The 13,061-nt window shown below is 37.3% G+C and overlaps 1 protein-coding gene across 3 annotated transcripts; it reads right to left on the bottom strand.

The window, feature by feature from the left end:
- Window positions 1-926: 926 nt before the first annotated feature.
- On the bottom strand, window positions 927-12,999 carry LOC128230461 (rho-associated protein kinase 2-like). Of its 3 annotated transcripts, XM_052942736.1 has the most exons (6): window positions 12,981-12,999; window positions 12,717-12,809; window positions 8,349-8,501; window positions 4,471-5,132; window positions 3,754-3,893; window positions 927-2,280 (listed from the first exon to the last, which is right to left on the bottom strand). In XM_052942736.1, exons 3-6 carry the CDS (start codon window positions 8,380-8,382, stop codon window positions 1,434-1,436), a joined length of 1,683 nt encoding a protein of 560 aa, XP_052798696.1. In that variant the 5' UTR covers window positions 8,383-8,501; window positions 12,717-12,809; window positions 12,981-12,999; the 3' UTR covers window positions 927-1,433. The 3 variants fall into 3 exon arrangements, with proteins under 3 accessions (XP_052798696.1, XP_052798695.1, XP_052798697.1); XM_052942735.1 differs by lacking the exons at window positions 12,717-12,809; window positions 12,981-12,999 and adding an exon at window positions 12,355-12,583; XM_052942737.1 differs by lacking the exons at window positions 12,717-12,809; window positions 12,981-12,999 and adding an exon at window positions 8,847-9,149.
- Between the last annotated feature and the right edge of the window lie 62 nt (window positions 13,000-13,061).

Below are 13,061 nucleotides of genomic sequence, written 5' to 3'. Positions count from 1 at the left end.
AGCCGAGTAATAATAAGTGTCAATCCCGAGCTTGTCGGATACGGCCGAGGCTTAGTATTTGTCTATCACGAGCTTGCCGGAGATGGCCGAGTCTTTATAACTGTCAATCCCGGGCTTGTCGGGGATGGCCGAGGTGTTATTATTGTCTATCGCGGAGTTGCCGGAGATAACCGACTCGTCATATTGCCGGATATGGCCGATGCGTTTTAATTGTCCATCGCTGACTTGCCGGATATGGCCGATGCGTTATTATAGTTCATCACGGGGTTGCCGGATATGTCCTCAGCTTTTAAAAGATTGCCTGATCGCTATAGTTGTCCATTCCGAGTTTGCCGGAGATGGAGTAAGTCTTTATACTTGTCTGTGCTAGCATTGCCATAGAAGACCGTAGATGGCCGAGTCGATATAATTGTTTATCCTGGCTTGCCAGATGTGGCCGACGCGTCATAATTGTCTATCGCGGGCTTGCCGGAAACGGCCTAGTAGCTCAGAAGATTGCCAAGTCGGTATAATTGTCTATCCTGGCTTACCGGATATGCCTGAGTCGTTATAAGTTATATCCTGGCTTGCTGGATATGGCCGAGGCGTTATTATTGTCTTTCCTGGCTTGCCGGGTATGGCCGACGAGTTATAATTGTCTATCGCGGGCTTGCCGGATACGGCCTAGTAGTTCAGAAGTCGCTATAATTGTCTATTCCGTGCCTGCCTGAAGGTCCGAGTAGTAATAAATGCTAGCGGCTACAACTTTTTATGTACAGCTAATAAACTCTCTCTTCTTTCAAATGAGTAAAGTAATTAAATCCAATTTTATAAATAAAGCATTATATTTGTTCACCAAAAGGTAAGACCTTTCTGGCATGATTACAGGCAAACAAAATGTGTTTAGTACCCTGTAACGGTTTAAAAAAAAGTATATAAAAAGAAAACAAGTTCTGCTAGTTTATAAAAAAAAAACAGAATTGCACATGTATATTAATGTGTTCGATGTAAATGAAGACCGGGACAACGGACAAACTCCTGGACACAGCAAACAATGACAGTTGGTGGTTTAATTAATCAAGTCAATTTGCCGACATCATGGAGGGCATGGCGATAAATCACTGCTAATATTTGTATTGATCTTATTTTAATCACTTGTAAAAATACTGAGCAATGACGTTACTTAAAATAAATCTGCAAGTAAAAAGCAGATAACGTGGAGTATGTTGAAGATGGTTTTGTTTTCTCCGCCACAAATGTATGAATTTGTAAACTGCGGAGTTCATCAAATGAAATAAACATTATGATCGTATTTTGAGAAAACATGAAAACAGATGATAAATTTATCAAAATTTAAATACAGATCAACGAACAAATTATTCAAAAAATATCTTTCCAGTTTATGGCATAATGATATGATCGCAACTCTCGACCATTATTTTGATAATTGTTAATCACTCAAAGATTGCCGGAATAGTGGAGTCTGACATAGATTTCAGCGTCATCCTGTCGGATTGGCTTTCCCGTCGGGATGGACTTGACGGCGTCAAGCGAGACAAGTCAAGCTCCACTGTGTCTATGTATTGTATTTTGGAATCGTCGGTATGGTTGTAGCCGAGGTCCGGCGGTCGGTTACGAGGTCTGTTAACGTTGGCGGCGACACGTTTCCGAGTGCGCATAGTCGCCGCTGCTTTAGCGTTAACGTCAAAACCATTGACGGGAGTGGAAGAGGTAATGAAAGCAGGTTTCGATGTCTTGCTACTAGAGACTGAGCTATTAAGGCTGTGCTGATGTTTGGGAAGTCTGTTATCACTGTTTCGACGGTCAGAAACTTTATATATCCGCGGCGTTTTGAAGGTGTCCGTGGTTCCACGCATTATGAGATCAATCTTCTGTATTTGTTTTGCCGCCCTGTCGCACAGTTCCGTCGCCTTGCAAATACCAGCCTGCTTCATAAACGCTGTCAATTCTGACCGTAAGACGTCGGCGTCACGTGACGGCTGCTCCCAGTCACGCCCGTAGGCCAACTCTTCCTGCAGACGCCGTTTCTTGTATTCAAATTTCTTAACAAGTTCCGAAATAGTCAGTTCCAAAAACGTATCGCCCTGAATGTATATCTCTTTTCTAACCTGCGCGGCGAGTTTCGATTCGTTTTCGACATCCTCAGCGCGGTCTTCAAGTTTCTTTATTTCGTCCATTCGCAGACGGACGGCAATGTCCAGTGACCGGATACGGATGTCCATAATATCCAAGTCTTTCTTAAGTGTGATCAGGATTGGGTCACGTGAATGCACTGTGGGTCTGAAAATAAAACAGCAATCGCTTTTGAAATGTTTGTCAAATAATAATGCTTTTGACTTCTATGAACTTTATTGGTGATGCACCCCTCGATCTCCTATATAGGATCTCCTAGGAACGCGATCTCCCCAGTAGCGCGTTGTACCCCCTACCCGTTAACAAGATCTTGAAAGTAGTTTACAAGGGCGCATCCAGCAATTGACGCTAGAGGGGCGTAGCTTAGGGGCGCAACCTTTTGGTAAACGCCCCCAACTCAGAACCGAAAGTAACCTATTTGCATGGGGGTTGAGATTAACCCCTCAAGAAAATATGAACAATTTGTAGTCGGAAATGGCGCATTTTAAGCGTATTGTGTTACCTTTTTTCTCCCAAAATGAAATGTAAGTTTGTGTCGAGTATTACCTTATAAAATGTAGCTGCAGACCTCGTGGTTTCCATGTTATATCACCTACCTCAGTGGTAATATGATCAAGACATCCCTTTACCATCTTACAGGATTAAGCAGTCAGTGTGTGTATACCACGTAAGTTGCGTCATATATGCTACGTCGGAAGGCAACATTTTGCTTAAAATGAAGACTTAAATCAAAGATAACTTTTCTTTTACTACACCATTTTAAATAAAACAGAGGGCAGTCTATGCCGCTTAAAGAGCCCGGCCTTCGTTTTATTATCGAAGTTGATTAGTTTCATCAAACACTTCGACAAACCTGTTTCCAAAATCATGTTTTGGCAGTGCTCGGTCAGACGGCCGTATTGTGAAAAGGTTTGTCGAATTGTTTTAAGAAACTAAACCCCGAATCAAACTCTGGTAAAGGACCGAAGGCGGGGCTCCGTAAGCGGAGTAGACTTCGCTAAGTAACATTTAAAATGGTGAAGAAATAGTGATGTTATCTTTGTTTAAAGTCTTCATTCGAAGAAAAATATTGCCTTCTGACGTAGCATTTATAACGCAATTTATCACGTGGTATACACACACTGGCATTAAGCCTACGAGTTTAATGAGATGGTACTACATCAGTCTGTTAGCATCTACAAGTGGTCACCTACATGTTTATAAGCACTAGTATTAGTTCTTCCTACATGATAATGCACCAGTCAATTGTAACCACGCCCCCCCCCCCCCAGGTCCGGGGAATAGCGGGGACTTTGACTTTCTGTCCAGCCAACCCCAACCCTAGCTAAGGCCCATTCCCCGGTTTATTTTGCGCGAAGACAAAACCACGGCATTCACCCGGCACTGCGGGGCCTCCTGAAAGATAGAAACACGGCCCATTTCCCCGGCTATCCCCGGTATACCCCCGGACCTGGGGGGGGGGGGGCGTGGTTACAATTGACTGGTGCATAACCTCAGCAGGCATTGAACCTACCTGGCTGCATGAACAAGTGTTTCATCCTATGTGTTAACATGATCAAATAATTCATCATATCAGGTAATTTTCCCCTTCCTGTTAACATGATCTTAAATTTAACCCACCTGTCCTGTTCGAGAATTTTCTTGTAGTTGCGGACCTCCTCTGTCGCGTGTTTCAACTGTTTCTGCAAAGTTGCCGCCTGCCGCTCCTCCATCTGCAGCCGAAACTGGAGCTCAGTCAACTCCTTACACTTCTCCGCTACCTGTTGAATAATACACCTTGTATCCATAAAGAAAACATCTTCAATAACGAAGTAAACATCACTATTATATCTACATTGTATATTATCTGTTAGCTTCTCTCATATTGTCACTCTCACGTCGTCCCCTTCACAGCTTGAGATGTCGTTATGAAATTTGGCCACTTTATAACGTTTAGAAATGGTTAAATATTTTTTATGTTCTGACAAAAATTAATGGCTTGATGAGACAGTGCCATTAACAGTATCTAAGTGTTTTAGTGTGTCTACATTGTATTATATAAAATATCCACTCATTGGGCCAGCCACTGTTCCAATCTACCTCTTCATCTGATTAAAATCAATACACTTGCCTACTGCTCAGGTAAATGTATCTGAAAACTAGAGGGATACTGCCTTCTCGTTAGACAAACTACCATATTGACCACTAAAATAATGTGTGTAATATTTCGTGAGCTTGTTTTAAATTAATCCAGACGAAACTAATTATTCGGTAAAAGTCGAAAAAAAATTCGGTAGAATACAAACTAATCAGGCACATTATGTGTTTCATAAAGTAGGTTGAGTAAACTAGTTTTACCTCTGCAACTTGTTTTCTTAGTTCTTTCTGTGTGTTGTCTGCACGGATGGTGTTGTATTTCTGTTCCCGGTCGAACTGTCCAACATCTTCTCTTAACGCCTTCATAGTTCTTTCATGGGTCTGAATCAGCTTCTGCCTTTTGTCCACTTCCATTTTCAACTTCAAAATCTCATTTCTCCCTTGTTCACGTTCAGCGATAACACGTTCAGCTTCCTCGACCCTTTCAACAGCTTTGTTAGCTTCTTCCAGCTTAGCATCAAGTTCTTGAGCAAGTTGTGTTTGTTTTCCTAACTCAGTTTGCAAGGTTTCCAGCCTTGTTTTCACCTTTGCCGATTCACCTTCCGTCTTTTGGAGTTCGTTGATAAGCATCTCTTGTTTTTTCTCCCACCTTTCTTCCTTTTGTTTGTACATTGCTAACACAGTTTGATCTGAGCTTTGGTATTGTTTTAAAGTGTCATTCTTTTCATTAAGTTCCTGATACAGTTCAGTAATCTGCTCTGAACTTCTACGCACTGTGACGTCATAGTCATTACGCAATGCGTACAACCGGAAGTTGACATCTGCCTGCTCCTGACGCACGCGCTCGTCTATATAATCTCTGATGGCTCGAAACTCTTCTGACGTCAGTTTGGACGCTAGACGCTTATGTTCCCGAAGAACAGCTTAAAATAGAAAATATAGTTACAGTTAAATTAACTGACATGAAATGTAACTAACCTAGTTGTTATTAGTAAGAATTATTAAAACATGATGCGATAAGGATCAAAGATTCAACACATACTGAAAAATCATTTATAATCGTGGAATTTTCGTGTGTTTTTTTTTTTTTTTTTTTTTTTTTTTTTTTTTTTTTTTATTTATTTATTTTTATTTTTTTTTTTTTTTTTTTATTTATTTTTTTTTTTTGGGGGGGGGGGGGGGGGGGTATCCGTTGAGTATACTTTACAAAACAAATATTTTAAGCAAGATTGTTGTCCGAATTATAATTTGCTTGTTTACTGAATAAGATGTTTTTTATGTAGAAACATCTTCCTATTTAAGTTCCACGCTAAGAAGTGCAGCATGGTATGATAAATAGTTCAGACGACTTTGTACCTCCTGCCATTTAAGTGACCTCGCAGTCAGCACACAAACAGTGAATGGACCTTTAATATTCAACTGGTCGGCGGCAATATACAGTGTGTGTATACCACCTGATAAATTACGTCATATATGCTACGTCGGAAGGCAATATTTTGCTTAAAATAAAGACTTAAATCAAAGATAACTTTTCGCTTACTTCACCATTTTAAATGAAACAAAGGCCAGTCTATGCAGCTTAAAGAGCCCCACCTTTGTTTTATAACCGGAGTTTGATAAGGTGATTAGTTTCATCAAACACTTGGACAAACCTGTTTCCCAAACAATGTTTTGACAGTGCTCCGTCAGACGGCCGTATCGTGAAAAGGTTTGTCGAAGTGTTATAAGAAACTAAACTCTCAATCAAAATTTGGTAAAAGACCGAAGGCGGGGCTCCCTAAGCTGCATAGACTGCGCTATGTTTCATTTAAAATGGTAAAGAAAATGAAAAGTTATCATTGTTTTAAGTCTTCAATCGAAGCAATATATTGCCTTCCGACGTAGCATTTATGACGCAATTTATCACGTGGTATACACACACTGTATAATGTTAGGAGGCCCTCCGCGATCTGAACTATTCCTTAAATATACAACGATAGCATGATTAGTATGAAATTGAAACCTGATAGAAATATAATATTGATACCAATTTTGCTGTATTTCTATTCAAACAAAAGCTATAGATGGCTTTCGAACTTTCTTGATTTTCATGATATTGTAACGAAATTTAATTCATACAAGTCTGACCTGAAAGAAACTCCAAAATTAAAGTACAGTTTTACTAAATAGGCGATGAGTCGATTTAGGTTTGCATAAACATAATGAATAGTGCAAACCTGCATGACGAATCCTATTTGCAACATTTTCTTCTCGGAGGCTCATGTTTGTAAAAGATATGGTATATAATCGAGAAAATATTTTAATGAAATTCTTAAATTTAGAATTCCTTTTCATGTTGAAACCTTGAGCGATTTATTTTTTTAATGAATAGAAAGCTGCATTTCACTTCCTTGTAGTATCATACTATGTGTGTTGTCAATGAATCTTTATGTTTACAAATTTGCTCACTGAAATATATTAAATGCCTGAAAATTTATTCAATTCAATTGTTTTGCAATGATTGTTATTTGGTGCATATTCGCCATGCCAGGGGCGTACCTAGAGATATCTAACATGTACTCGCAACCAGTTTGAAGGGGGGTTCGGGGGCATCTTCCCCCGTGATTTCTTTTGACGGTGCAATTTGCCGTATATTTTATGGCTTTTTGTGCTTTAAAAACGCTATTATTTTACACAAATCACACGTAAAATTCAAACAAAGATGAAACATTCCGGCTTTTTTTCCAACCATTGCGTCTTGTACTGAACTGTAACATTTCGAGGGGTGAAAGCGAAAAGGTTCTATCTGCTTCTTTATTTAATGTCACTTAGAACCTTTTCGCATTCACCCCTCGATTTGCTTTACATGTTACTATTATGGGTACCATTGTGCCTTAACCGGGTAAGGGTTGCGTTTTTACTTCAAATTTCGCAATTAAAACGTTTGTTATTTTTTTCAGTAGTACGCGCTGAAGTATTTGCGTAACGCTAGGTACGCCACTGCATGCATATATAGTGCAGTTAAAACCAATCGCGGGCAATAAGTAAAGATACAAGATATCTCGCATGGATAAAAAAAAGATCTGATAATATGCACATCAATCTAAACTCTGCTACAAGTGGTATACGCAATGTGAGCAACAATAGCATTATGTAATAAGTATAACAAAATCATTATTAAAACAAAAACTGATTATTTTGATAAAATGATTTCATTATACTTATTGCATATAACTTGCGTTTCTGTGACACTATAAACTTTGTATGGTTTACAAAACAGAATAAAGGAATATGTATATATACGCATTAGTTTTTTTTTTTTAAATCAAGTCCATCGTTCTAGTTATCGCATTCACGGTATTTTGATATCAAATTATCAATAAGATTTTCTCATGTTGTTTTAAATATGACATACTTGTGATTGATTTACATATTATCACAATATTAGGCGAGTTCACAACGTCACTATGGTTACTTGTAGTCGGTAATTTTATATTTCACTAACGTGCGGCTATGCGCATGTATGTCAGTAAGTTAGAAGACAGATATTTAAAAAACTTGATATCAATTTAACATACATGTCAGTACACATTAATTCTTAGAAGTTGGAAACAGTTCACATCTGCGTAACTAGTTTTTATGGGTTCTGATATCTTACAAAACATTGAAAACATACAAATAAGGATGTAATGTATTATATTTAGTATGAGAAAGGAGGGTGTAGCCCATCACCCCCCCCCCCCACCTCCTTCCCTTATAACATTTAAGTAGGCATATATTCCAAGAACTTGAAAACATTTCACATCTTCGCAACTAATTTTATAGGTTCTGGTATCTTACAACATTGAAAACTTTTAAATAAAGGATGTATTATAGTTTGAGTAAGGAGGGTGTACCCTCTTCTCCCCTCCCCCTTGTAAACCGAATACTCCTTCCATTTCTAATAACAAAAAGTTGGCCTTTCTTGAGATTCTGCGTAAAGATAAATGTCATTTTAATGTGTTGTCTTTTTTGCGTACCGCATTATGCCATACCACTTACTTGAGTCCGGATTGCTCCTTTCAAAGACCCCTGAATTAAGCGTACCAAGACGAGGGTTAACCCCCCCCCCCCCCCCCCCCCATTAAGAGTTATGAAATTACAAAAATGAAAACACTCACCGTCAAATCCCGGCATTCCGTGAACTCCATTCATTGTTCTTCTCTTAACATCCGTGCTTTATGGTGAATTTATTCATATTGTGTCTGAGACTATATCCATTTTTCCTGGTCACTTTCTTCAACCTTCTGTCTTACAAAAAGTCCCTCTGAAAACTAAAATATGGGAATACTTAAACATGTATTTATAAGTATTCTATAGTCTACTTATTCATTCATTGAATACATAAGAACGTGGGCTTACGCACTTTTTCTTGTGACAAATGCAAAAACAGGATGCATTTGCGTGTACATTTCATTTTGTATCATTATATCAATAAGATACGGCACTCAAATATCATTATTAATTGTTCTTTTAGATTCCTTAACTTAATTATCTAATCTTTTTCAGGTTGGCCTAAGTATTATCACACACTAAGCTTACAAATCGCGAACCAAAATTCGACAAGACTAATCATTAACAATATTATGTCAATAAATAAATATTTGAAAGATATTTACACGGGTGCCGCTAGCTTTCCGTTTCAGGATTTTACAAGTGTTCCTGCAAATTAGTTGGTATTTACTCTTCTCTTGATTTTGAAATAAATCGTCGGATAAAATGAGTCAGTTTGATTGTCTTTCAGAATACATGGAGTGGATTTTCAATAAGCTGGCGTTTTGTACCGCTCCTAATTGATTTACGGACGTAATTATTGCTTTAAAAGATTATCATTTAATGTTATGCTTACATCTTTTGATATAAATTGATTGACTGATTGGGATTAATAACTGATTATCTATGCTGATCATCTTATCCACATACACATCTGTCCAAATGGCATTTTCCAGCATATATGTATGTTCTTTATGTTCCTATGTACAGATTTCACTCGTTGCTCAATTTATCATGTACATCATAATTTAACACAATTCAGAGCTTTAAAAAAGGGTTTGTTTATTTGAGTTTATCAAGGTCTGCCCTTGCCCATTGACTGCATTATGGCTTGACCCCGCCGTGACGCATCACGACTTAAATTGTGTGTTAAATGCCATAAGTGACATGAGATAGAAGTGACAGCAATTCGCAGTCAAATCCAGACATTGGAAGACTTGAAGAAACAGAGTGAGATACAAGAGATCCGGGTGCGATACCCTAGCTCTTTGCGAAGAGACCTCTTGGTTCTTTAACGTGCTCCGAGTGTAAAGCACCGATACACGGAATACAACTTTCCTGGGTTGAACCAGTACTGAGTACACCACTTTTCCAAGCACTACCCTTTAAATGCCGAGCACCAGGCAAGGGACCTACTTGTACAAACCTTTAACGTCTTTCGGTATGACGCTGCCCGGGATCGAACCCACGACCTCCCGATCCGTAGGCGGACGCCTTAACCACTAAACCCACTAAACCACGTAGAAGTGTGTTTTTTTTTCAAATAAGGGTAAGCCATCAATCATTATTATAAAACTTGCTACTGGAAAAGTTTCACTCTCAATTAAAAGAATGTTTAGTTTGAATATTTTTTGCGTTTTTCTTAAACCGTTTGTTTAGGCCATAAAACATTAATTTACGAACGGAAATATGAAAATCTTCGATCTGATTTTTGTAGGCAAACTTATATCATTAGTTTGCAGATATTTATGCAAAAGTTTGCTCTTTCCAAGACAAAAAATAAAAAAGTTGTAAAAATAGTATATTAATGAGAGTGCAGCTTTAAGGTATTATTATTATAGTATAAATGGAATCCATGCGAAAATAATACAATGGTTAATCAATAGAGATTAAAAATAGAAATATTATGTTAAAATCTAATCTGTACATCATAATTATGGATGGCTTACCTTAAGTTGGAACGTCTTCAGGTATGTGCTGTTTAAGATGCACTCTTACTCCCAAATAAGATTTACCACAATTAATAGTATTGTTTTGATATTCCAAAAAGGATGAATAAATGTCGAAAACAATGGTTACCGAGTTTAATTTGAAAGAAATGAGCATAAAACACGGTATTTCTTCCTCATGAGACTATAGTAATCCTCAGTAAATATTTTAGCATTCACCAATCAATTATTTTTTTGCACTTTCTGCTATTAAATACACGGTTACAGTCTTGTTGTCAGCAAGTAATATTTTCCATAAATGCATTATTAAGTGAGTAGTTTCAGGTTTATCACTCAAGATTTATGTTTGTTATATTGATTTTGAATAAGAGTGTCACTTTAAAACAATCCAAGTCTATCTCAAACTACCTGGTAGAAAATTGGTGTCATGCGGTATTGGTCAGGTGTATTATGTATATAATTAAATTTATAGAAACATGTGTTTTCATGATCTCTGACCGATACGTACTGAGTTCTTGAGATGAATATATACTTTGTCTGTTAGGTGACAACACCTACACATATAACCATGTCATTCTAACCCTAGCACGTTATTGGAAATATTGGAAACGGTGAATGTGTGATGTCTCCGAGAAATTAATTACCACCTCTAGTCTTTTCCTCATAAGGTATTGTTTGGGTAGTCCGTGAATGTCAGAGGTACACATTATAGGTTTATGCAAATACATTTTTGTTAGTTTTAATGCATTATTTTGTTTAAAGCCTATGCATTTAAATAATAATAATAATAATAATAAACCAACATGAGAGTTTGTAACAGGTTAAATTATATATACCTTTTAAAAAAAGCTACGTGGCCACATATTCCCCAGTTAAAAAATTGGCAAAAGTTCGCTAATATTTTTTTCTCCCACCTCAGATAAGAAGATCCAATAATTTAACCATGCTAGATATTCTTATCTTGCCCACGGGCGAAGATAAAATGCCCGTATGGAACTCCTTTTTAATGGTCACCGCATTGTCACTGTCGTCAGTAGCATCAAGGAAATCTTGTCTTTTGGTAATATTTAGAACGCTAATTAATTACTTCTCGCTTCAAATGTCACTATAAAACAGTTTTCACGCACCATTCAAGAAAAAAAATGCTTCATTCTCCTTAGAACTATTTAAAAGACCGATTTGACTATTAACATTAACTGGATCACTGCGCGCCATGACAACCACGTGCTATCGCATATCCATACGCAATTATTTTCACTAAGCACAAAAGAGTTCCAGCAAAAAATACATTTTTACTTAATGTTGTTTAACTGAGGTGGGAGAAAAAGCATCTACCATAGCCGCTCGTGTAAGATAGGTTCATCCCATCCCTCGCGCAGGGTGTTTTGCGGAAACTCGGTAAACCTCGTTTCCGCAAAACACCCTACGCTCGGGTCGGAATGAACCTATCTTACACTCTCGGCCATGGAAGATACTTATAATCTGCACACAAATCTGATGGTCCGGGTTTGATATCAATTTACGATGTTCTCTCAGATTGAGTATATCAGTTACGGATTTGCTGCTTTCGTTCATTATAATGAATAAAATAACTCATTATATGCTTACATTTAGAGAGACTTGCCACCAAAATGAAATCTGCGATATAATCCATTTAAAAATATATTTCAATGTATAGCCAAAAATGCATAAAACATGATACGTGCCTGGCCACTGAACGTTATTCTTTCGGCGACCATTCTTACAACATGCAGGTTTCACCATTAACAAGTGATTTGAAAAGGTCAAACACTTCATTTATGGCTTATAAGGACATTATATTTTTCTTTGCCCAAAGTTTGAGTAAACAATAATATGGTGATAATAAACAATAAATCAACAAAATCTGGATCACTCACTTACATAGTGAAAAAAACTGAAGATCTATATAAATATGTATTTTGGAAATTGAACTAGCTATCCAGTATATCATTTTCACATAAAAGTATTAATATTTCAAGTTAACTTCATGACCTGACAAATTTATGAGCACTTCGTACTACCGTCGACATTTGCCACTCTTATGTAAAAGTCCTGTTTAAAGGAAGCACATATCAAAATACGAATAGATCATAAATGAATAATATTTATACACAATCTAAAAGAAATATTTAAAATGTATCAATTTCATATAATCTTCAAATACCTTGCCATTTTTCCGTGAAATCCGATCAGAATATATCAATGTGATTAATAAGCGATCCTCGCCCGATCTCAATTGATGCTCGCTGCTGCTTTCTTTGTTGGATAAAGATCCTGTATGACCCGCTCGGCGTTCGATATTCAATTATCGGTTCATAAAAGCGGACTAATCATGAATATTCCGTAAAACTTAACATCATTACTTGTGCATATATTTCATTTAATGGGGGTCGCCTAAACAGCAGTTTATAGAAAGTAAATGTGTGTAAAAGCGTATCATATAACTTGTGATCGAGCTAAAACAATGGGCGCAATCTTCCATCAAGATAATCATTAGTTGTTGGCATTGTAAAAACTAGGTCTTACCATATTATGTACATGATTTTAAATCTCGTTAATTATCCGAAGCGTTGCAGTATGCGTCTAGGAGTCTTATGCAATATGGTACCGCTGACGGCTCTGTGAATAAACGAAAAGCCGAAAATTATATAATACACCTCTGTACAGCATAAAGCAAGTCGATATTTCTTTTTGCCGTCGTAGATAATTTTTGAGGACTGTTGTCTTGTTGTGCTTTACTTCAATTTGTCATCGCCGCTGTTGTTTAGGACAACAATTCAATAAAATCACCTCGTATGTAATATGCTCGTTCTACATGGATACTACCGGGTTGCCAACCAAAGTAATAGTAGTATTTAGCCAAAGTTCTGT

This window comes from Mya arenaria, chromosome 4 (genome assembly GCF_026914265.1).
Source record: "Mya arenaria isolate MELC-2E11 chromosome 4, ASM2691426v1".
NCBI lineage: Eukaryota > Metazoa > Mollusca > Bivalvia > Myida > Myidae > Mya > Mya arenaria.
This window is presented reverse-complemented; position numbering and strand designations above follow the sequence as displayed.

Bases quoted from the DNA above. Each gene is read 5' to 3' on its own strand.
- LOC128230461 (XM_052942736.1), bottom strand. From the start codon at position 8,382: ATGAATGGAGTTCACGGAATGCCGGGATTTGACG. The intron at 3,894-4,470 runs GTAAAACTAGTT...ATTATTCAACAG, and splicing joins TAAGAAAACAAGTTGCAGAG to GTAGCGGAGAAGTGTAAGGA. The intron at 2,281-3,753 runs GTGGGTTAAATT...TTTTATTTTCAG, and splicing joins AAAATTCTCGAACAGGACAG to ACCCACAGTGCATTCACGTG.